The 25606-nt window shown below is 43.2% G+C and overlaps 1 protein-coding gene across 1 annotated transcript in view; it reads left to right on the top strand.

The window, feature by feature from the left end:
• The window catches only part of MAGI1 (membrane associated guanylate kinase, WW and PDZ domain containing 1), a 635687-nt gene that overhangs the window by 566852 nt on the left and 43229 nt on the right, over nucleotides 1-25606 (top strand). Inside the window, 2 exon segments of the mRNA XM_048488400.1 lie at nucleotides 6718-6934; nucleotides 24330-24407. Coding sequence (XP_048344357.1) covers nucleotides 6718-6934; nucleotides 24330-24407 — 295 coding nt within the window.

Raw genomic sequence — 25606 nt, 5'->3', positions numbered from 1 at the left:
GCAGAAGGTAACGAGGCGTTTGGGGCCGGGGAGGGGAGGGGAGGGGAAAACACCGGCTACCACCCGCTGCCGTTCGCATGGCAGTGGTTGGAAGCTGGCATTTGCAGGAAAATTCGCTCCCCAAGCGAGTTTTGAATACACCGTTTTGGCGGGCACAGAGCGCTGCTGCATCGATTTGGCAGCGGCGCCTGTGCGAAGGGTCCCCGCCAAAACGGTTTTTACCGGGCTGAAGCCATTGCTTTCAGCCCGTGCAGAAACTGCCTTAGAAACAGCTATACAAAAAAAAAATAAGTGAAATGGCTAAATTTTTAGATTCAAAGGGCTTATAGGGAGCATGCTGTACAGAAGCATAGGACAAGGTCTACCTGCTTATTTGAACTTATGAGTCCTACCTAGCATAACTTATTGATAAGTTATTAAATTGGGATTCATGTGAGGTTTTGAGTAATCCAGTTACAGTTAGACACTATTCTTAAAAATAATTATGTAAAATTAAACACAAAATCAACCTTTTTTGATATAGTGGGGATATCACGAAGCTGTCAGGACAGTGTGGAAAAGCCATACAACTCGACTCGTATAGGTTTCCTCTTTGGCTATGTTGCCATTTCAAAATTACCTTTTCTCTTGCCTTGGCACATTTTTCAGCTTATGGGCCAAACCAATTATATGTGAGTTGTGCTGTCCTTCACGTAAATTTGTTTAAATTGGAATCTTAGGTCACAAGCTCTTTAATTCAGGGTATTTATTGATGTGCTTCTACCACACTGAATGTATTTGTGGTAAAAATGTTACTAATGCACTGACCAGTAATACTGTTGTATCATAATTTGTTTATTAAATATATTTATTAAAATATATATTCTCATCTTCCCTTCAAAAAAGAGGTGCAACATGGATATATGCCCTCCAATTGTAGCTTGGAAGGCAGGGGATCTTGCAGACAAGGACAAAGTTGTTCAGTATATCCTTTCTCCTCCTCCACTGTTCTCTTGGCTGCTGATTATTGCACCAGTTTAAAATTGTCACTACTTCTTCCCTGCTTGGTTGGAGACATTCCTAGCCAATTGGGGAGCATGTAGCAGCTGAGATCCCTCCTACTTATTCAGAACAAGTTGCGGTGCTTTAAAATTACTTGATCAGGGTAGTGTGTCCAAATTTTGCTCACAATTGGCTGCATGACAATGCTGTATAGCAAATGAGATCTTACTATAAAACAGTAACATTGAACCATTTCATTTAACTAAGGGCAGAAAGCATTTGACTTCCTATAGAAAGGACAATGGTCAGAGGCAGAATATGGGAACGAAAAAAGAGAGAAGAATGAGGCTTTGGGAGTCTTTTTAAGGAGGGGCGAGGCTGGCAGGCATGCCCAGGTCCCCCTCACTAACTCATTCTTTTTTTCCTTTCCTGGCAGGCTCTGAGGCTTGCCTTGGCTTCAGGGAAGCTGCCTCTCCGGCAGCCTGCCTCTCTGGTTTTCTTAAAAGGGCAATGCTCCAAAGATTGCTTAAGCCTTAAGCAATCTTTGGAGCATTGCCCTTTTAAGAAAACCATAGAGAAAGACTGCCAGAGAGGCAGCTTCCCTGAAGCCAAGGCAAGCCTCAGAGCCTGCCGGGAAAGGAAAAAAAGAATGAGTTAGTGAGGGGGTTGGCAGAGAAGAAGGCAGGAGAGAGCAAAGATGGGAGAGAGGGAATGCCACACAAGAATTACCAGTAAGTGGGACCCACGTATAAGTCGAGGGGGGCATTTTTCAGCCTAAAAAAGGTTGAAAAACTCGACTTATACGTGAGTATATACGGTAAATGTCACTTATGCTGGCAGGGTGGGCAATTGCACCAGAGCGACCGTGTGCCAGCACCAACGGTGGATTCCCACCCATAAGGATTGGGCTGTAATACATCTACTCCTTTGCAATTATACAGGGAGAACAGAGAGGAGAGAGGAGAGAAGGAGAAGCTGGTTGTTGGATTTGTTGATTTTGAAAGACTGATGAACTGTCCAAATGGAAATGTGGAGAAAGCAATTGGAAATGCGAAATTGGTCGAAGGGGTACTGGAAGTCATGGCATTTGATGTAGCTGCTCAGGGACACTGTGTAGAGATAAAATAGAAATCCCTGAGAGGACTCCAGTGAGAGCTAAGGAATACCTTATTGTATGGAAACACTGAATGAGTAAATGGATGGATAGGGGAATCAACTGACAATCGTAAAAGAACAAACAAAACAAACCCCTTGGTTGCCGTAGGAGGTGAAAGTGTATTTATTATTGTATTTATTGACTTGGTTTATATCCTGCCTTTCTCAGCGAGGCTCAGGTTGGATTACAAAGTATCAAGCACAGTTCAGGCACTATAAGACATCCAATAAATAATGCAATAGTATTAGGATTAAACAATTAACAATTAAGACAAAAAATATCTAAGGCATGACATAAAGAGAGACAGAAAGTGGATTACAAGGGCAGAGGATAATGCAGTAAAAGCAGTGTGACACACATGGTAGACATTACAATAGACTCAAATCCTATTCTTTTCTAAAAGCATCTTCTTGAGTTGTTCTGTTATATGCCTGTTCTTAATTCCCTTTATAAAAATGCTCTCCCAAACATTTCTGTCTTGCACATTCTATGAAATAGTTAAAGTGTTTGGACCTGCTGGGCCTCCTCAGGTGAGCTATTCCAAAAAGTGGGAATCACAACAGAGAATGCATGGTCCGTTCTGCACAGCCCAAATAAGATGTCTTGGGGATGCTTAAAAAAGGCATCTTGGGAAGGCACTCCACACAGCTTTCTTCCTAAGATGTCCTCAGGATGCTCAAGGCGTCTTTTTTGAAGAATGCTTCAAAGTGCACCATTTTCTCCTAAACTGACTGCAAGATCTCTCCCGCCTGGCTGTGTGGAATGCATTATTTTTTCCGCCTGACCGTTTCACTCTCTGGTCAGTTTTACTTGCAGGCTCCTATCCTGGGTTCCTTGTCAGCCCACAAAGTACACAGTTGTACTCAGTTGGTCCTGCTGATTCCAGCAATTTATAATTTTCCTATTTTTTAAAAAATCTATGAGCTATCTCCTAGCTATGCAGACACAAATACAAGAATCTTAGCCACTTGGAACACTCATCTAGTCTACCTCCAATTGAGAAGCACTGGGTTGACTTGCTCTCCAGGGACCAACTTCGTTTTCCTGAGCAAGTTGGTTCACGGAGGGCAGGTCGACCCAGTGCTTCTCAATGAGAGGAAGGAAGGAAGGAAGGAAGGAAGGAAGGAAGGAAGGAAGGAAGGAAGGAAGGAAGGAAGGAAGGAAGGAAGGAAGGAAGGAAGGAAGGAAGGAAGGAAGGAAGGAAGGAAGGAAGGAAGGAAGGAAGGACCAGCTGAGTACAACTACTGTATATACTCGTGTATAAGCCAACCCGTGTATAAGCCGAGGCACCTAATTTTACTGCCCAAACCTGGGAAAACGTATTGACTCGGGTATAAGCCGAGGGTGGGAAGCTGGAAGCAGAGGGAGCTCCTTATTTGGGCAGTGACATCAGGGGGAGTCACTGCCCAAATAAGGAGCTCCCTCTGCCTCCCAGGTTTGAGGAAGCCCAGTCAGGCACCCAGCCAGGGTGCCTCCAGGTTCCCCCTTCACCCTCCGAGGAGGGCAGCAACAAGCCGTGCATCAGGGAGTTTGTCCCGGCCCCATCCCCAGCCTCCTTGTGACTGATAGAAAATGGTGACTTGCGTATAAGCCGAGGGGGCTTTTCTCAGCCTTTAAACAGGGCTGAAAAACTCGGCTTATACACGAGTATATATGGTATGTACTTTTTGGGGTGAAAAGGTGCCCAGGATAGGAGCCTGCAGAGCAAAGATCCTGAGGCAACCTTCAGCAAATGTCAGCAGGGAGAATCCCTTCAGCTGCACACAAAATGTTGGGCGCAAGAGAAACTGACCAGAGAGCGAAATAGTCGGGTGGGAAAAATAAGATGACGCCCCTGACACCTTGTCTGGAAAGCACATCAGAAGACATCTTTTTAAAAGATGCCTCCAAGACATCTTATTTTGGGTGTGCGGAGTGAAAAGAGGCAGTCACCTCTTTTTAAGATATCCCACATATGTCTATTTTGTGCTGTGTGGAAAGGACCCATGCGTACAGGCTGTGGCCAATCGTTGCCATTTGAAGGGTGATGCTGTCAGAAAGTTTTGCAAGTGGGGTACACCTAGCTCCTGATATGAACCAAACTGTGGTGTTTTGTGCTTCAAACTTTAAACACAGTCCTATGCAGAGAACATTACAATAATCTAGTTTATAAGTTACAGTGGTATGGATCTACATGGCCAGGTGGGTCAAGACAAGATAGGAAACCTTCTTCTGGGCTAAATTAAGAGGCATCTTTCGCAAAGTAGGCTGTTATTGATCTTCCTGGGCAATGTGAAACTTCAGGAGAGGATTTAGAAGTGCTCCACAGCTTGGGTGCAGTCACATATGCCTTGATATTCTCCAAACTAGATTATGGGGCTTACTTTTTAGGACAGTTCGGAAACTTGTTAGTGCAAAATGCATCTGCAAGGATCTTACTCGGACATTGCAGAATGAAGGGCCGCTTCAGTAAAATTAGTGTGCATTTTGTTTCTGAGTTCAGCTCAAGGTGATAACTCGTATCCTCAACTGCAAAGGAACTCCTCCACCTGCACCAGCTTATCTGAATCTTGATATCCAAGCATAACATGCCTTCAAGCAAGAACCATCTTTTACAGAGGATAAGTAGGCTGAGAATCAGAGGAAGGACTTTTAGCTGTTGTTCCCAGACTGTGAGAGGTCTTTCCCCAGGAGGAAATTGATATCTCTTGTGTGCAGACCTTTGAACTGAACTGAATAAAACATGGGATGGCTTTATATTTAAATCAATTTGCCAAGCCAAATTGAGGACCCAGTGATTGGCTGTACATATACATAAATATATGGTGTGTTCTGTTGGCAAGGTGAAATACCAATGTTTAGCCCCATGTGAGTGAAAATTGTGACCTTGAAAAACCCCTAGAGTTCTCTCTATGGGATTTAGTGCTCATTGGCACTATTTATTGTACCTCTTATACTGTGCGAGCGCATTGTTGCTCTCATTACTCAATTTATTCACTTAGGGTCCTATACTGTGTGATTAAATTGTTTCCCCTTCTGTGTACTCTGTAATCTGCCTTGAGTCTCAGGGAGGACAGCAAGCTATAAATAAGCTAAATAAATAAATAAAGCTCACTAATGACCAACCCCGTTAAGTAAATTTAAATAAGTTAAGTAACCATTTTCCAAAATCTGTAGTTCTCTAGAGTCACCCAGTGCAATTCCCTCAATGAAGATCTCATCCAATTCTTAATGGCCTAACATAAGGAGGCAAAGCTGTAAGGAAATGAAGATGTGGAATTTTAAATGCCTTTCCCTGCTTGCTCACTGGTTTGCTGATTTGAAAAGATTCCTGCTAGGCTTCAGGCCATCAGAAGTTGATGGTATTCTACTCGGTTGTCTTAACTTCTTGTGTGAAGTGTGATGGGGGTTAAGCATATGGGGGGGGGGCGCAAAGATGTATGGGAGCTTCTTGGAAATTTGGGTTGTGGCAGCTCAGCTTTTGGCTGTAGGAAGCCAACTCACACCAATTTTCGGGTTGTTCTAGCACAGGGGTAGGGAACCTGCGGCTCTCCAGTTGTTCAGGAACTACAATTCCCATCAGCCCCTACCAGCATGGCCAATTGGCCATGCTGACAGAGGCTGATGGGAATTGTAGTTCCTGAACATCTGGAGAGCCGCAGGTTCCCTACCCCTGTTCTAGCAATTGTACTGGTAGTTCTAGCAATTGTACATTACTGGTAGTTCTAGCAATTGTACATTGATCGGATCTGTTGTTTATTTCATTGTAAGGCACATTTGGCCAACCTTTTTGGGAGATGTTGGTGAATTATAACTGGTAATAGATAAACAAACCACACATTCCCATTCCTATTTCACCTGTTTTCTTTCAACTGGTTTGTATAGAATTTTCTTGCCCTCTCACTCCTGCGCTGTCTGTATGGGCCTCATTTTTCAAAAGCAGAGGGTCTGGATCAAGGGTGTTAGCCTCCACAAGTGAACTTGGTCAGGGAACCAAGAAAGCATATAACATTCTGTTCAGTTAGTTTAGTTTTAAGACTGATTAACGTAGATTCCAAGCTGATGATAGAAAAGTACAGTGAGATATATGTGTGTGTGTTTGTTTGTGTAGTGGGAAGGAGGGGTGGAGTCCATCTGCAAATACACATCTATACATAAACCACAGGTTTATATTGAATTGGCTGATTCGGACTGACAATCGGGCCCAGGACAGTAGTTCCCCACTGTTTTGATCAGTGGGTGGACAAAATATAAAACCTCTTTATCTAATAGGAAACTTTGATTTGTGGTGTGTCTGTACATGGAAAGTTGTATGTTTCTCTCAGTGATGGATGACTTTTCCCTTTCTTGCGTCTCTCTGTCACTTTGTCTGTCTATCATAAGGAAAATTTACCTGCACTCAGCACAAAACTAGAAATGGTAAAAGCCAAAATGTCACACACACAACACACACACACACATATATATATTTGGGAGCATGCAGAAATGCTGAACCTAGAGGGGGAAAAAACTACAGGAAATTGCACACTCATAAGCTATTAACCTTCTTGGGATTTCCCCCCCTCCCCCTTCCCCATCTCTTCTGGCTTTTTTGCTTACAGCAACCGCTTGAAAGGAAAGATAGCCAAAACAGCTCTCAACACAGCGTATCCAGCCACCACAGCACACACACTGCTTCGCCTGTTCACAGCACTCAGGTGCTTCCCGAATATCCCGCCACTGAAGCTCCAGCTGCGGACCAACCAGACAACGCTGGGCAGAAGAAGCCGGATCCATTCAAAATCTGGGCCCAGTCCAGGAGCATGTATGAAAGCCGACGTAAGTATCCAATGAGACTTTTTTCTTGTTCTGGGGGCAACTCTAGATAGGGTCTTTCTCTACTGCTGAAACTCAAAAGCATTTTATTTGATTGGAAAAAAATAAGTAGGCCTTTTGTTTTGTGAATGCAATGGGCTGGCTGATACTATACGTGGCCAGAAAGAGATTGCAGTGACCAAGGTTAGAGAAAGACAATGGTGAAAATATTTAGAGATCTGCAAATTGTATGTCATTCACAGTAATTTTTTTTGTCTGTGATGAAAAAGGACCTTTGGTTGCCTACAGTTAAGAGGGTTTGTGGCAGAATTGTGAAAAGCAGTAGGCAAATACATTATTACAGTTTTTATTTAGTCTCTTCTTATTTTTCTCTTTTTTTCCATTGAAAACAAACAGATCAAATGTATATGAAATGTGGGGATTGTCCAAATACCTTTACAAATAGCTAAGCACCTTCCATCACTCGTGATTTACAAAGATTTAAAGTCTGTGATCCCAGTCCTGAAAAGTACTTCACCAGAGAATTAGCAGCAATATGAAATTGGACCGCTCTTTTTCTGTGCCTTTTTTTGATCATTTACTCATATCTGTAGTCTTTTTTAAACTTTCAGAGTCCCCTGGTGTCCAAAAACAGGGAGAATTCTGCTGTGCTAGGAAAATATGTAATTTCCTAGCAGATGCCCCGTGCTGCCAAGCCACGCTTGGCTTTTACCAGTATGTGCTGCCCATAACCATGCAAAAGCCAAATGGATACAGTAAGAAGCTTTTATTCCGGTTATTAATAGATACGTTCCATTACTGTAATAATTCACCACAGCTTTGATTCTGCTCCAAGAGTACAAAATGGATTCCAGTCGTACCCTTTTATGCAGGAAGAATCAGCCCTCTTCTTCTCAGTGATATCCCGTGGATTGTTGGGTAGGTTTTTGGAGTCTGTCGGGCACTCTGACTGGCCAAGCTGGTCTCAAACAAGCTCAGACCACAAACTGCTGCACATCAGTTAGATTGTAGATTTCTGTATGTTTTGTTGAGGTCTGATACCCTTTGGCATAATACCAGGTAAATCAGCTAACATTGGATAGGCCAGGGATCTGCAACCAGCGGCTCTCCAGATGTTCGTGGACTACAAATCCCATCAACCCCAGCCAACATGGCCAATTGGCCATGCTGGCAGGGGCTGATCGGAATTGTAGTCCATGAACATCTGGAGAGCCGCAGGTTGCAGACCCCTGGGATAGGCCATTTAGTATGGTTCGGTGGGGAGGAGGGGGAAACTGACAGTGCAGTCCTAAACAGAGTTATGTCATAAGAACATAAGAACTAGCCTGCTGGATCAGACCAGAGTCCATCTAGTCCAGCACTCTGCTACTCGCAGTGGCCCACCAGGTGCCTTTGGGAGCTCACGTGCAGGAGGTGAAAGCAATGGCCTTCTGCTGCTGCTACTCCCGAGCACCTGGAAGTGGGATCCAGAGGTGGGATCCAACCAGTTCTCACCACTTCTCCAGAAGTGGTTACTAAATTTTTCTGAGGGCCGAAAAGGGGTTACTAAAGCCACCTCCCTGCCCAGTAGGGACTGGAAGTACGTGTGTGCGGCGACCCCACTGTTTGAATCCCACCACCATCGGAACCTGTTATTAAAATTTTTGTATCCCACCATTGATAGCAGTGACCTTAGAAGTGTGCTTAGGATTTCACTGTGAGACAGGAACTTCAGACCTGAAAAAGCACTGGAACAGCATCTTCTTTAGTGTTTCTCCTTACCATTGTTAAGTGTTTCTCCTTACCAATGCGTCAGGTGTGTACAGACAATCCCTTTCTCACAGCTTCTGCTTGCCTCAGTTGTTTTTTTACAAGAGGCATTTGATTATTCTCTTTCAGAGATCTTATACTGGCCTTTGTCATCCACATTCACATATATTAGCAGTTTTGTGCTCTTAGAAATGCAGCTGCCCCCATTTTCTAGTTCAGCAGAAGCCGCACACGCACACAAGTAAAGAGCACAAATGTCAGGTTTCTATTTGGTGCTCAGCTACTGCTGCTGATCCATCAAGACGGTTTTATTGTTTAGCCTCTGAGATCTGAGGGGATCTGGCTAGCCTGGGTCATCCAGGTTAGGGCTGATGCAATTTACATTTTTGAATAAGCATGAAACCAGAAAAAAAATATTCATAAGTATAAATTAATTTCTATTCCGAGGACCGTGTTAAGACCTATCCTGCTAATTCTCCAGGCCATAGCCATATTAACAGGTCTGTCACTCAGATAAATGGTTGTTCTCCATGTTACATGCCTGGGAACCATGATTGTAATGGTTCTACAAATTGTGAACATAAGGTTACAGTTCTACAAACGGTGAACATAAGGAGTTTGTGGAACAAATCCCTCTACCTTTCTCCTGCAGCCATCTTCATCCCCCGCCCCCCCCCCCGCCTTTCCTTCAAATTAACTATTTTAAAATATTAGTGGTGCCCTGTCTTTCAGGAATTGAGTGAGATAGGCTGGATCAAGAGAGGCAGATGGGCAGAAATTGCTCCCTCCTTTGCATGAGCAGTTGTTGCTTGCAAATGGTGGGAGGAGCAATCCCTTATGGCTTCCCATTCTTGGTGCAACCTCTCCAGAACATTTTCCATCCACCAGATAGCCTCCAGAAATCTGACAAAAGGAGCTCTGACTCTCAAAAGTTTATACCCTCCCCCCCCCAAAAAAAAATCTTGTAGGTCTCTAAGGTGCTACTGGACTTGAATCTAGCTGTTTTACTGCAGGCCAACATGGCTGCCTTCTGGAAAGTTCTCCAGGACACTTTGCGCTCAATTCCTGAGGGTCTCCCAACATTCACAAACAGCTTTAGATCATGAGCCCCAATGACTGGAGAGGGATGGAGAGAGGGGGAGATATAATTATGTGACCTTGTTCTGTTTAGGTGTTGGAAAAAAATAAATTTCTAGGTGAAAAATTCGCTTATTCCTTTCAGTGCACGGCCGCCACTTAGCAGCAATTGCCCGTTTAATTCCACTTCTTAAAATCTGAGGCAGTTTAGTATCACAGCATTTTGTGTTTCTTTCTCCCATTGGTTTACCATTCCCATTGGCTTACCATTGACAAGTGGTGGGAAAACGCATAGCGCTATGATGCCTGAATCCAGATGCATTCTTTTCGTTGTTGAGGAAGTGCTAAGTCTGCTGTTTTCTTTTGCGGTGGCAGCTGTGTGCTTAGTGTAACATCTTGTGCCAGTCGTCGTATCACTTGTGAAGGTTTCTCTTGCATCCTTCTGCTGCATTACAGTTTTTCCTCTCTTCCCTTCCACAGCCAGCATGCCTGCACTGTCATTGCCCGTGACCCCCTGCAGCAATTTAATACCTGCTAAACAGTTAATTAGAAATTAACTAATTAGTCATTAGGATTAGCTCAGCAGTATTAATTTTCACTGGTTCTGCTTTTTAAAAAAAAATAGGTGCAGGAAAGTACTGCAGGGCATGACCGCTTCCAACTCTCTGACCCACCCCTCCACATCATTTAAAGAAAGTTGCATCCATTTTTAGTAATATCTTTCTCCACTAGGTTTTAGAGGCTAGTCCTCTCCGAAGAAGTGGGAACGCTCCTGAAGCTTTCCCTAAATATCTTGCCAGTGATCTTTATTATTATTTATCATTATATTATTAGACTTATAAACGGCTCTCCCCATCAGAGAGGCTTAGAACAGCGAACACCAATCGTTATACAATTAAAACAGTATATACAACTCAACTTCCCATGCAGTAGCACCATTCCAAATACACTCCTGCGATGACTAGGACGCCAGTAATAAATTTTTAAAAAATCAAGAAAGGAAGAGAAAAGGCCAGCTAAGATGGAATAACATTGCTGCCTTCACCCATAGACCTGGCAGAACAACTCTGTAACACCCCCTCCCATGTACTTTATGTATTTGAGGTAAAAAAAATTGTCATTTTCAGTTTGCTACTTCAGATTGCTCAAATTAATGTCCTATGCCAGAATCCTTTGCTCAAGAAATAACACTTGTTGATGTATGAAAATGATTGCTCATTGATACTGTACGTACTGATGGCCTTGATCATATATGGCTTTGAAGGAGGGGTTAGAGAAATTTGTGGAAGAGAGGTCCATCAATGGCTAGTAGCCATGGTGGCTAAAGGGAGCCTCCATCAACAGAGGCAGCAAACCTCTGGATAAGTGCTGGGAAACAGAACTGGGGGTGAGGGAGAATTCAAACTCTGTTCTGTGTTTGTTTAGGCCTTCAGGGTCACTGGTTGTCCTGTGTGTGAAACAGGATGCTGGGCTAGATAGTCCCTTCGTCTGAACTAGCAGTGGTTTGCTTAAGTTCTTAATTCTAATGGTCCTGTTTCTTGGGAAAAGATTTGAGCTGACGGCAAACCCAAAACATAAAACTGAAAGAGATGGAGAGAGGTCACTGTTCATAGAGAAATCTGTTGTTATATTGTAGTTTTAATGCATATGAATTTTGGATTGTTTTAATATATTAAGTAGTTAGCTGCCCTGGGTCAGGAAAGGGCTGGATAGAAGTCAAATAAATAAATATACATACAGCTTCCACTGCAGACAGTTTAGTTCATCTTTCAGGTACTTCATTCCAGTGACTCTGCCAAATTTGCCTTTAATGCTTAGAATATGCGTAGAATACATGAATACATTGGTGACTAAAATGCAAACTGAATAATATTTCCTGGTATACGCTGGACATCTTAATCCATGATGGTGAAATGAGGTGCCAGAACAGGAGTCAGACTCTTTCTTCTAGTTGTAAAGCCAACCTCCTGCTACCATGGTGGGACGACGAGTCAATTTGTTTGGGATTGGAGACAGGAATTTAGGAACCCACATGTGAATGCTTTGAGGTCCCAAGTCCTCCCGAGCCCTCATCCCATAATCAGGTTTGGGATATGCTGAACTGTAATGCCAATATATTTCCCAAAGAATAGAGTGACAAGTTGCCAGTCCTCACGAAACAGTGTTGGAATATTTTGCCTCCAGTGGGCTACATTATTTTCATTTAGGCTTATATTCCATCAGCCCTGACTAAGAACAGCAAACGTAGAACTCAAAACAGGACTTCCCTAGTTGTCCTATCAATAGTGCTCCACATACATAAGAACATAAGAACTAGCCTGCTGGATCAGACCAGAGTCCATCTAGTCCAGCACTCTGCTACTCGCAGTGGCCCACCAGGTGCCTTTGGGAGCTCACGTGCAGGATGTGAAAGCAATGGCCTTCTGCTGCTGATGCTCCTGAGCACCTGGTCTGCTAAGGCATTTGGAATCTGAGATCAAGGAGGATCAAGATTGGTAGCCATAGATCGACTTCTCCTCCATAAATCTGTCCAAGCCCTTTTTAAAGCTATCCAGGTTAGTGGCCATCACCACCTCCTGTGGCAGCATATTCCAAACACCAATCACACGTTGTGTGAAGAAGTGTTTCCTTTTATTAGTCCTAATTCTTCTCCCCAGCATTTTCAATGAATGCCCCCTGGTTCTACACATGCCTGATTCTTCTTTAATCAGCTCACATGTTGGGTTCTGGAGAGTTGAAAAAGCAGTTTGGGAGATTGCTTGAGTGCGGCAGGTTCCCCCGCTCTATTACAGTGCCGCGTTGTTAATTCCCCTTTATTGGATAGAGTGTGTCCACACTGTCCAACTCTTATTGAAACACTCGAACGTATTTTGTTCAGCTGCCCAAAAAGGAATACTTTATTACTAGGGTCTATATGTAACTGTTCTCCAAAAGCGAGTATTGTAAAACTGTTGAATAGTAAGTATCCTATGGTGCTGGGGGGAAAATCCCAGTTTCTATTGCAGGTCTTGATGGTAAGAGATGTTCAACCCATTTTGTCTTGAATTGTTCGTCTTTTCCTGCTGTTGATTTTTTTTTTCTGGTGTTCATGCCTAATAAAGGTTATGTATGTATGTATGAGTACAGCAGGTAACAATATGTAAATTGGTTGCAGTGGGTTTTCCAGGATGTGTGGCCGTGGTCTGGTAATTTTCACCCCTAACATTTCACCTGCATCTATGGCTGGATATCAGAGACCTCTGAAGACTAGTACCAGACCTTGGCCATGCAGCCCAGAAAACCCACAACAGCCAGTTGATTCCAGACACGAAAGCCGTTGACAATATAATATGTCAATTAAAAAGAAGACATGTACATAGATGGCCCACGTACATCGTCCATACTTTGGCCTCTGAGCCTGCATTAAGCATAAGCAATTTTTAAAGTGCATGCCAGAATACGAGTTCGTTGGGTACCATTTCCTTAAAAGCCGCAATCTGTAGATACAGAAGATCCGTTTTGATGTTTTGGAATCCATCTCAACGCTAGGAGATAAATCATCTTAAGAATGCAGCTTGCTCTGCAGTGGCAAATGAGCCTGCCCTCCTAGGGTGAAGAGCGCTGTCCGCATATGCCTCCGTTTTGGCACTCTTCCCAGGAATGACTTTCACTCACAGTCCTTCCCTTATTTAAGGTTTTGGATACTGGCAATATCTTAATCCTGCAGAGTAAAAAAAAAAATAGTGCATTCCCCCTTTCTTTACAGTACTTGACAGGCTGCTGAAGCTTATCTGCATCAGGACAAACCAAGCTGCTCCAGTCAGGCATAAACTATTCCCACTGAAGCAGCTGGTCCAGCAGGACTCTTAGCCAGCCAGTCCACATCGTTCTCAAAGAGGTTTGAACCCCATCACTTTTTTTTAACATCTTCATTTTAGATGCAAATCTGATTCCATTATGATAACAATCACCTTAGTGGTCATCTTCACTTTTGACCAAACCTTTGCAATACTGCAGTGTCATCAGTGCGCTGCTGATGTGAAATTGAAGCACCCGGATTTTATGCATAGGAAGGGCATGAAATCACCTATGATTTAAAAAGTGGGGGAAACTGTGGTGGGTGGGGTTAAACAGTGGCGTTGCACCAGCGGGGTAGGGGGGCGCAACTCGCTGGCCAGAGCTGCGGCATGACTCGGCTGGGGCAGAGCGGGAGTATTCCGGGGCAGGGGTGGGTGGCACCGGGGCAGGGGCGCAGGGTGCATGCGTGCCCTGGGCGCAGTTTCATAAGGAAGAGCCTGCTGGATCAGACCAGAGTTCATCTAGTCCAGCACTCTGCTACTCACAGTGGCCCACCAGGTGCCTTTGGGAGCACACATGCAGGAGGTGAAAGCAATGGTCTGCTGCTGCTGCTGCTGCTGCTGCTCCCGATCACCTGGTCTGTTAAGGCATTTGCAATTTCAGATCAAGGAGGATCAAAATTGGTACTCATAGATCAACTTCTCCTCCATAAATCTGTCCAAGCCCCTTTGAAAGCTATCCAGGTTAGTGTCCATCACCACTTCCTGCGGCAGCAGTTTCCCCCCAATCCTGGGGTTAGATCAGTGGTGGGATCCAAAAATTTTAATAACAGGTTCCGATGGTGGTGGGATTCAAACAGTGGCGCCGCCGCACACACTCCAGTCCCTATTGGGCAGGTGCTCCTGGTGCTCCAGTCCCTATTGGGCAGGGAGGTTGCTTTAGTAACCCCCTCTTGCCACTCAGAAAAAATTAGTAACCACTTCTAGAGAAGTGGTGAGAACTGGTTGGATCCCACCTCTGGGTTAGATGCTGGGCAGGGCTAAATGTTTGTCATGAATTAGAGTTCTCAAGGAAGGTAACTGTTCTTTGGAACTTTTCTGGTCAATTCCTGTGTCTCAATAATGACACATACTTGGGCTCCACATGGAATAACTTGTGTCATTACCAGTCAGTGATTTCTTTCGGGCTGTGTCACTGAAGAAATCTCTGGTGTGAAATAATCCGAGAACGACAGTAGCACAGTCTACTGTGTCAGTCAGTGACTCTGTGGAGGTCCTTGTATCTACACGGAATGATGGACTTATGACTGGCTGGGGCCCTGAACAGGGTGGCTCTGTGGTGTCCTCTTCCATGCCCTTTACTGCACGGTTTACCGAGGAGCTGGGGGATATGACACAGTTGACAGTTGTGTGTTTTCTAGGTTTTCTAGGTTGCGTGCTCATGGTCTGGTAGTTTTTGCTCCAAATCATGGCCACACAGCCCGGAAAACCCACAACAGCTGGCTGATTCCAGCAGTGAAAGTCTTTGATGAGAAGTCAATATGGAAGCAGATTGGACGGTGTTAAGAATGAGTCAATCAGGTCATGCCACACAGCTATATGAGGTGACTGTATTGAAAACAAAGGAAGCTTTCTTCTCCACAACTATTGCATCAGCAGAACGTCATCCAGTTCACTTGTTTAAAGTGGTTCTTCTCCTATTAACTACTGTATCTGACCCCCCTCAGTAATGTTAATTTGGCCTCTACCTGTGATGTTTTTGCAAGAATTTTTGCTGACAGAGCCTCATCTATTCTGACTTAGGCAAGACCAAATTGTGACCAGAGCTGCTCACTGAGATTTCAGAGCCACCTGCTTGTCCTATTGTGGACTCATTCAGATTGCCTGTGGAGGTTGACAGGGTCCTTGGGAGTGAGAGCCACCACTTGTTCTCTGGGTTTGTGCCAGCCCCGGGAAAAGGTTTTGGAATTATTGGTGAAACTCATTAGTGCCTCCTTGACTGAGGAGGCTCTCCCTAGACATTTGAAGGAGGCATTTCTTAGACCTTTTCGTTAAAAACTTACATTGGCTAGAGATGAGGTAGCCAATTATAGACCATTGTCCAATTTTCCTTTTTTCTGGGGAAGTGACAGAGCGTGTAATGGCGGAGCAGCTCCAGAAGTTTCTGGATAACACATCTGCCCTTTACCCATTTCAATTCAATTACAGGCCTGTGTTGGACCTCAGATGGCTTTAGTTGCGCTGATGGATAATCTTCATTTAAGTGGGACGGGGACAGTCATCTCTGTTGATACTGGTTGATCTTTGAGCAGCCTTTGACACAGACGACCACTTTGTTCTTCTCTACCAATTGGTATATGGAGTTGGTGTTAAGGTAGTAGCCATTTGCTGGTTTCAGTTTTTTCTGTCTAATCACACACACAGTTTCTCAAGAAGAACAGAATCGGCTTGGTGGGATTTGTCCATTTGAATGTCACAGGGTTCTGTTCTCTCACCCATGCTTGTTAATGTCTGTGAAGTCACTGAATAAAATTGTCCAGAGCTTTGGGTTTTGTCATCAATGTATAGATGACATATGGTTAATCTTATGTTAAGTTCTGAAACCCTTGAAATGTGTCTGTGTTGGTTCTCAACCAGTATTTTGAGGTCATGGCTAATGGTCAGGTGGCTAAGGCAGAACAAGCTGAAGTTGAATCTAGATGAGACAGATTGTTTGGCAAGGCTGATTTCGAGAAGGATTGGATCCACTTTTCCTAGATGGAATGGAGTTGGCTTTTGCTGAGCAGGTGAAGAGATAATGGACGCAGCCTTGTTGTTTGAAAAACAGGTTGACACAGTGGTCAAGAGCGTTTTCTATCAACCACATCTGTTCTGCCAGCTCTCTCCATTCCTACACTTTGCCATGTTTTTCTAACCTTGTAGTTGGGTTACTGTAATATTCTCTATGTTAGGCTGCCCTTTAAGACAACCCAGAATCAGCAACCTTGAGTCTTCTTACAGGAGAGAAAGGTGGGATATAAATCCAAATCTAATATTCTTATTCTTATTATTTATTCAATTTGGTATACCGCCCCATCCCTGGAGGGCTCTGGGCGGTGTACAACATCAACATAAAATATAATAACAAGAGGGGCGAGTAAATAACAACAAATAAATACCTAACATCTCTCTGACAAGAAAAATTTGAGAGGCTTTTGGATTCTGATTCCAGGTGTGAACATCTGATTGCCTTACTTGTGTTACACATTTCATCTTACTTGTGTTACACATTCCTCCTTCTCCTCCTCCTCCTCAAGCAGAGCATTTCACAAGGTGGATGCCACAATGCACAAAGCACATGTTCTGGCAATTGTTTATTTTGCCCATTTGCTGACACCTGCAGAAGCCCTTGATGGCGTGAGCAGAGTTGTTGTAGCAGAGCATATGTAATAAGGTGGTCCAGTAAATAAGAGGGGACAAGACCATGAAGAGCTTTATACATGATAACAAATATCTTGAACTGAGCTCGGTAACAAATGGGCAACAGCAGAGTGTCAGCAGAACGGGAGTAATATGCAAGCCCCGGTTAGCTCCTGTTAATAGTTGAGACCAGTTGGAGTTTCCAAGTTGTTTTTGAGGTGAGACAGATGTACAGTGCATTATAGCAGTTTAGTCTTGATTTCACTGGGCCTGGATCCAAGGTGAAGGTTGGTGGCAACAAGCCACTCGCCAGCATTTGGCATTGCAAGGGTGGTACAACCCTGCAATGCACCCCTAGGAAGTGGTGCCTGCGGCTTAACCCCCTCCCCCCAGTTCCCCCTAGCTACACCACTGGACACAATGGAGCAAAGTCTGAGGGTGGAACAAGATCCAAAGGAAAGTTGCCTTCAGTTGGGAGGTCTAGTTATAGGAAAAATTAACCCTCTGGCTTTCTAGAACTAAAGGGGGCTACTTTCTAGAACTAAAGCAGAGTTTCGTTCCCAGTCAGGAACAATGCTATGGAAAAAAGCTTGATTAAAAACCTAGGAGCGCCTATATTCTGATTAGGTCTAGGCTGCACTTGTGATATTGGAACCAGGGGCATTCTAAGTCAGAATGAACCCTGGAAGGTTAAACAAAGAAAATTCAAAAGGTTGAAGGTTCTTTAATAGTTGGACGGGAGGTTTAAGATCAAATTAACACTTGGGGAGGAGAGCATAAGATGGGCTAGTGGAATTAGGATGTGAAGCATTTGCATGTTCTTTGTGAAGTCGAGGACAGGTATGTCTTCTGAAGCATTGTTGTTATCTAGATCTGAGTGGCTGAGCTTTCAGGGAAGGCATTGTTTACTGCTATGCCTACTTGATTGGTAGCAGGAAAGCATGTTCAGGAAAACCCCTCTTACCATCAAAGTCCAAGACTTCAGATAGCATCCATCTTAGTCTGAACTACCTATGATACCAAGACATGACTGGTAGGGCATTTTAGAAAAATCCTTGACTGATATAAAATGCTTGACTGATATGAATAATGCTTGCATGCCAACACCAAGGCCTGAGCCTACAAGGCAGGGGGGGGGGGCGGTAATTTGGGTTTTTTGTTTGTTTTGCAGGGTTTAATGTGCAATTTTTTAATTATTACTTTTAAGACACTTTGAGCCAAAAGAAAAGGGTGAGGCGTGAACATTTAAATCAGTAAATCAATAAATAAAGTCTTTTCTGGCAGTCCTTCTGTAATGCCCCCCGTGTGACATAGCATTATTTATATCAGTCAAGCAGCTCTTGTCCCCATCACTGCTTGCACCATCATCTGTTCTGAGATGATTACTCTGTTACTGTAGCCCTTGGGACTCTTTAGTTTGGAGAGGAGACGGCTGAGGGGGGATATGACTGAAGTCTATAAAATTATGCATGGGGTAGAAAATGTTGACAGAGAGAATTTTTTCTCTCTTTCTCACAATACTAGAACCAGGGGGCATACATTGAAAATGCTGGGGGGAAGAATTGGGACTAATAAAAGGAAACACTTTAACGTGTGATTGGTGTTTGGAATATGCTGCCACAGGAGGTGGTGATGCCCACTAACCTGGATAGCTTTCAAAGGGGCTTGGACAGATTTATGGAGGAGAAGTCGATTTATGGCTACCAATCTTGATCCTCTTTGATCTGAGATTGCAAATGCCTTAACAGACCAGGTGATCGGGAGCAACAGCCGCAGAAGGCCATTGCTTTCACCTCCTGCATGTGAGCTCCCAAAGGCACCTGGTGGGCCACTGCGAGTAGTAGAGAGCTGGACTAGATGGACTCTGGTCTGATCCAGCTGGCTTGTTCTTATGTTCTTATTCAAAAGCAAATAAATGAGGAACATTCTCAAAATAATGAGAACCAGGGCCTGCCTGGGTAACTGTGAGATTCAAAGTCATTCAGGCTAAGAGTGCTGAATAATCAACCTGTAAAATTATTATTAGATGATTAAATTATTATTACATAATTATTAGATAATTAAGTATAAGATTACTACATCAGCAGACCTTAGGCTATGTAACTGAAACACATTTTAAACTTCTTTCCTTATTTGGATGCCATCTTTTTTTATCACGGGATTTTTCTTCTAGGATCTGTTCTGGGACTTGGTTGAGTTTAGACTCTTTATTCACAGTCCTGTGGTGATAGAAATCTTATGTTTTTCTCCCATCCTTGGAGGCCACTATGATCTTTGAGACTTGTGGGACGTAGAGCTAAATCTCTCTTTAGCTGTGGGTTAAGTTGTCATCTTTCAGCCTCAAATCTCCATCTTCCGAACAGGAACCATAATCATTAGCTCGCTTGGAGGGGGCTGCCTTATGTGGATCAACATTATTTGAATGTGATGAAAAATAGACTCAAACTGAAGCTTAGCAGGAACGAACGAAGGCCATTCCTGCATGAACGCAGACCACTCCTGTGGCTGCTATTGAAATATGGCGAGGCTGTGGCAGTAATTAACTGCATGCTGGTTGCTTCTTATAGTGCATCTGTCCAGCTGCCTCTTCTGCATGTTAGGCTGCTGTTAATGCTGTTAAATAACCAGACGTGGAAGCATGTCCTTAAGCCTAGCCATGTGGAACGGAAAAAAACACGTCCTTTTCATTGCTGTCCTAAGAAGACATGCACCTTTCCACGTTCACTGTGTTTAGAAGGCTGTAGCTTGGTTTAGGGTTGCCCTGCTATAGATCTCAGTCCAGTGAGGCATAAGTTATTATAAGACATGTCCCGATTCCAGAAACCTTATTTTAAGAAAAATTATTTTTATCAAGAAAAAGTTACAGAAAAAAGGAAGTTAAAAACAAAAAAACACAAGCAAACATAGCAACTGTAGTAATGATAATAATAGTAATACATTTTAGAACTGATTATATTAAATGGGTGTGCTTTTATAATTTTCTCATGTTAAGAAAAATAACTTCAGGTTAGTATGCTAGATGGGAACAAACTTAGTCATTAAGCAATCTCGTTATTTCTTGTTTCATTCTCATTTATTATATTTAAAAAATAAATCATTAGATAGATACACACACACACACACACACACACGAGTGGTGGAATTCAGCAGGTTTGTACCACTTCGGCATAACCAGTTGTTAAAATGGTGCTTGTAAACAACCAGCTGTTAAATTATTTGAATCCCACCACTGTACGTGTGTGACTACACAGACAGACAGACAGACAGACAGACAGACAGACAGACAGACAGACAGACAGACAGACAGACAGACAGATAGATAGATACTGTAGTTTAATTTCCTTGCATTTTAAAGTCACAATCCAAGGGTGGGAGGGAGGGATGGAGGGATGGAGGGATGGAGGGATGGATGGATGGATGGATGGATGGATGGATGGATGGATGGATGGATGGATGGATGGATGGATGGATAGAGAGAGAGAGAGAGAGAGAGAGAGAGAGAGAGAGAGAGAGATCCAATTTCAGAAACCTTGATCTGTTTTCCTAGTATATATTTCTGAATTATTTCCTTTTTGTGGGCTTTTTAAATCTTTAACTTCCTTGAGGATTGCACCAGTCTGCTGTTGTACTGCCTGCCTGCCTGCCTTGCAAAGCTGCCGTATCCTACCTATTGCCATCTGTCAAAACAGCAGTGACAAAATGAATGAATCTGAATTGCAGATGTGTTAATGAGCCCCTTTGAAGGGCTTAAGCACGTTTTAATTAAAAGCCAAGCAGAACAGGGTTGAAGCTCGCTGCCGCTTTTAAATTATTGCAGTGGTGTCTTTTTTAATATTTGAATTTTATTTTCAGTCACACAATAGGTTTGTTGTATGGAAATTGGATGAAATAAAAAGCAACACACGGAGCAGTTCATTCATCTAGAATTAAATAGGCTTGAGAAAAAAATGTGAGCATGATCTAACACGTGGAAATTCTGATGAAGCAGCCTTTAAAACGAGTTAATGAAGGTGAAGGAGGGATTTTACCCTTTCCTAGCTAGAATAAAAACAGCGACACAGAAGCACGTTCCATTGTTATAATTCTTAATCTCCTCATTCACTTTATTTAAAAGCACACCTATAGTAGGGCAAGCCTCTTCTTATGCTGACTCAGACCCAGACTAGGAAACTGGCCACTTCATCTAGTAGTTACAGCATTGCTGTTTTTCCTGAAAATTATTAATTTGGGTCTTTGGTGATTTTACTGTCCTTCAAACTTGTATAGAGTAAACCTGTAGAGAGTCTAAAACTAGGAACAGGGAGCACTATTAAGACTAGTATAATCCTCAAAGAAAATATCTAGGCTTTAAATCTAGGGAGCAGCAGTGGCGTAGGAGGTTAAGAGCTTGTGTCTAATCTGGAGGAACCGGGTTTGATTCCCAGCTCTGCCGCCTGAGCTGTGGAGGCTTATCTGGGGAATTCAGATTAGTCTGTACACTCTCACACACGCCAGCTGGGTGACCTTGGGCTAGTCACAGCTTCTCAGAGCTCTCTCAGCCCCACCCACCTCACAGGGTGTTTGTTGTGAGGGTGGAAGGGCAAGGAGATTGTAAGCCCCTTTGAGTCTCCTACAGGAGAGAAAAAGGGGATATAAATCCAAACTCCTCCTCCTCCTCCTCCTCCTCCTCCTCCTCCTCCTCCTCCTCCTCTTCTTCTTCTTCTTCTTCTTCTTCTTCTTCTTCTTCTTCTTCTTCTTCTTCTTCTTCTTCTTCTTCTTCTTCTTCTTCTTCTTCTTCTTCTTCTTCTTCTTCTTCACCAGGTTCTTCTAAACCAGGTTCTTATAGCTTGCAAATAAGCCTTGCAATGAAACTTTCAAAAGGTTTCAGGTAGTCCTGTCTCTATCAGTCTGAGTTAAGCGTTCTAGGTAGTGTGGGCATAGTTTGACAGAGGTTTACAAGAGTAGATCCTTTGTGCTTGGCATTGTAATGGATCATAAACCTTGTCATAATGTGTCCCTATTGAAAACCATAAGATCAATCAGTTACTGAGAGTCCAGTCCAGCCACAGTTAACACAGGCCATTCTTAAATATGCCACAAGAAATACAAAAAAACAAAGAAATACAAGAATAAAAACATTCCTCATCGTGTGGGTGCTGTGTGGTTTCCGGGCTGTATGGCCGTGTTCTAGCAGCATTCTCTCCTGACGTTTCGCCTGCATCTGTGGCTGGCATCTTCAGAGGATCTAGTTCTGGCATCTTCAGAGGATCTAGTTCTGAGGATCCTCTGAAGATGCCAGCCACAGATGCAGGCGAAACGTCAGGAGAGAATGCTGCTAGAACACGGCCATACAGCCCGGAAACCACACAGCACCCAAGTGATTCCGGCCGTGAAAGCCTTCGACAATACATTCCTCATCGTGGTTGTGACTGAAATCATGAAGATTATAATGAACGGGGAACAGGGAGAATATGCCTGAATGTTACAATTCACGCCCAACATTGGAAGTGCATTTCCTTTCTGGTGGTGTTGGAGTGAGAGGGGTTTCCATTAATTTTTCTACTTCTCCCCTGTGGAACAGAACAGAATTGGGAGGCACAGTGAAAAGGGACAATGGGCAACTCCACTCCACTCTACCTGCTGATGATATAGGATCCAAGCCAAAAGGTGTATGAGCAATGGTGATTTCAGTCTTGAAAGCTCCACAAGACACGTGTGTGCATTCACACACCCAAACACACAGACACTGCATTGCTGCATCAGACAACGCAATGGCCCTCAGGAATTACTTCTTTAGAATGTTCTGTGTCTTGGCATTCTGAGACTGGAAAGAAGAGGTTCAGAGGACAGCTGTGAACCTTCTACTGGTTTGTTCAAGCCAGAGAAAATGTATGTCCAGTTAAATTATTACATATTGATTGTCTTATATTTAAGAAAGAAGGTTTCGATTATTACCGGGAATCAGTGTGCCTATTTTAGCCTCAGCAGGTTGTGTTCAACATGTTATCAGCCTAGGTAAATAGATCCAGAAATATGGTTATTAATAAGAGACCTCTATCCAGGTTCATCCTGAGGTTCTACTCAAATGCCACACTGGATTTCGTTCTCCTGTCTGCAGCGCTGCAGATAGATGTAATCATTCCAAGCTGGTTTTGCTAAAGGTGCAAAAATGTGGACTATATTGCTGTCTTGTTTATCCAAGGTCACTGGTTCCCAACCTGGGATATCCGTACACCCAGAGACAGGTGCCGAAGCATTTTGGGGTGTACGAAAAAAATGGGTTTGCTAATATGGGGGTACAGTTTTAGGGAAATGGGTTGCCAAGCAAAATGGTGGTAAAAAAGGGTTAGGAACCTAGGCTGTAAAAGTCTGTGCACTTTTTCACTGCTTCCTGATCTAAGAGGCCAAATGGGTGTATTTGTTTTTTGGTTTGTCATCAACTTGGAGTCTTGAGTCAGCAAAAGGTGTCCTTAAGGTACACCAAAGGTTAAGTATGTTTTAAATGTGGAAATACTCCTGGAAGAGTAGAATGGCAAGTTCTTTAGATTTATTTGGTCCTTCATAGATGTATGATTCTCTGGGGTTAACAGAACTTGAACAATAAACGCTTTGCCAGTTTTTCTTTGCTGTTGCCAAGCAAGACAGTTTTGTTCTGTAGATATTTAGGGACTCTCTCACAATGCTCATTTTTTTAAAAAAATGCTACAAGGGCTGCAATTCCGTGGATGTTTTCCTCACAACATTGAATAATATGGAACTTACTTCTGGACAGACTTGCTTCCTAAGAGGGGCCAGGGAGTCAAAGCATATATTTCTGACACTCATGCCCACAGCCATTATCCAATGTATCTATCAATGTGGGAAACGAACACTGATACCAAAGCATTTTTGTTTTGCACTATTTTATATGCACAGGTATTAGCATATAGAAAAAAAATGAACGAAAGACATTGGGCTCTGATACCCACCATTATTGAAGCAGATATTCAAAGGATGTGTGAACAAGATTGTTTCCTAACCTAATGCTGCTATCGGTCACCTTATGTTTTGCAAGTTATGTTATCGCACAACATCGTATTCAAATGTTTTCAGTATAATTTTCTTGTGTGTATAGATTTTGCTCTTTAATCCGCCAGATAAGAATTGTGTGTTTGCAAAACCCTGGGAGCTCTTTTGCGATGGCAGCAAATATTCCATGGTGATTTCCTTTCTCACTTCCCAATTTGAACGTATTTTCAATGATGCGTGTTACATTCTGATAAAGTAGTCTAATCCTAGCTGTCGCTAGTAGGTACGGGTCTGACCGAGCAGGTAGGTCTTTGCCCTAATCGTTTGCATCTGCAGCCTTAATTGAACTGAACAAGCAAGACAACAACATCGATTAAAGCTTTGCAAAATGTTAAAATTAATATCCACAGCTATGTCACCTTCGCCTGCGACTGGACTGAGCAAGGGTGAAAGAGAGAGAGAAATCAGTTCCACGAATTTTGGAGAATGTAAGGATGAGCGGAGAACTTCTCTGTGTGTCTCGTTGTCCATCTTGTGTAGTGTTTGTGAGTTGGGGACGACTGCCATGGCATGAGCGGGGAGGAGAGATAAAGCATGAGGAGTTATGAAGACTTGACATGCTTTGCATAACTGTGAACAGTCCAGCACTGAAGCAGAGACCATTTCTAGCAAAAAAAGAAAGTTCTGGTTGTGTTTTGTAAGCCATGATAATCAATTTACCTGTAGTTATCTGGTATCATTTTCTTCATTATCTGTCCAAAACTCTTTTTATTACTTTTGCAATGAAGTCCTTGAAAAGAGTGAGCAGTTGTGGATTACCCCAAGGGTCTTGGAATTATTCCCCATGTCTGATAACAGCAGAAAGAGATTTAAGTATCAGAAATATATAATGTCCACACCATTAAGATCCATAGTCAAAACATGTTTTGATTATATTTAGGCTGGGTTTGATTAAAGTATGCTACGATTTATTCTTAATTTTACTAATCAGTCTTCAAACACTGATTTACAATTTGATGGAACAAAGAATTACAATACACCCTGCAGGGAATAAAGTCAAATTGGGAATAATATATAAATGGCTTTATTTTTGAAACACCCTTCACAAAAGCCTTCTGGTTCATGGGGCTGTTCTGCTAGTTCCGCCTCCACACACATTTCCAGAAATCTCACAGTCACATAAAAGAGAGCCAGTGGGGTATAGGGTTTAAGAGCAGGGAACCCAGTTTGATTCCCCACTCCTCCAAGCGAAGCCTGCTGGATGACTTTGAGCCAGTCACAGTTCTCTCAGAACTCTCTCAGCCCACGAGGAGGCAGGCAGATAGCAAAACCGTCTCCGAATGTCCCTTGCCTTGAAAACCCTACAGCACAGGTGTCAAACTTGCGCCCCTCCAGATGTTATGGACTACAGTTCCCATCATCCCCTGCCAGCATGATGCCGGCAGGGGATGATGGGATCTGTAGTCCATAACATCTGGAGGGCCGCAGGTTTGACACCTATGCCCTATAGGGTTGTCTAAGTCAGCTGTGACTGGATGGCATTTTACACACACACACACACACACACACACACACACACACACACACACACACACACACAGAGTCACACATTGCCAGGCCTAGTCACGTGCAGTATCATCCAAATTGTCCACCAGTGACTGAACTTGGATAGCCTTGTAGATCTGGG

This window comes from Sphaerodactylus townsendi, linkage group LG03 (genome assembly GCF_021028975.2).
Source record: "Sphaerodactylus townsendi isolate TG3544 linkage group LG03, MPM_Stown_v2.3, whole genome shotgun sequence".
NCBI classification, from domain to species: Eukaryota; Metazoa; Chordata; class Lepidosauria; order Squamata; family Sphaerodactylidae; genus Sphaerodactylus; species Sphaerodactylus townsendi.
Note: the sequence above shows the minus strand (reverse complement) of the source record. Positions and strands in the feature narration are given on the sequence as shown.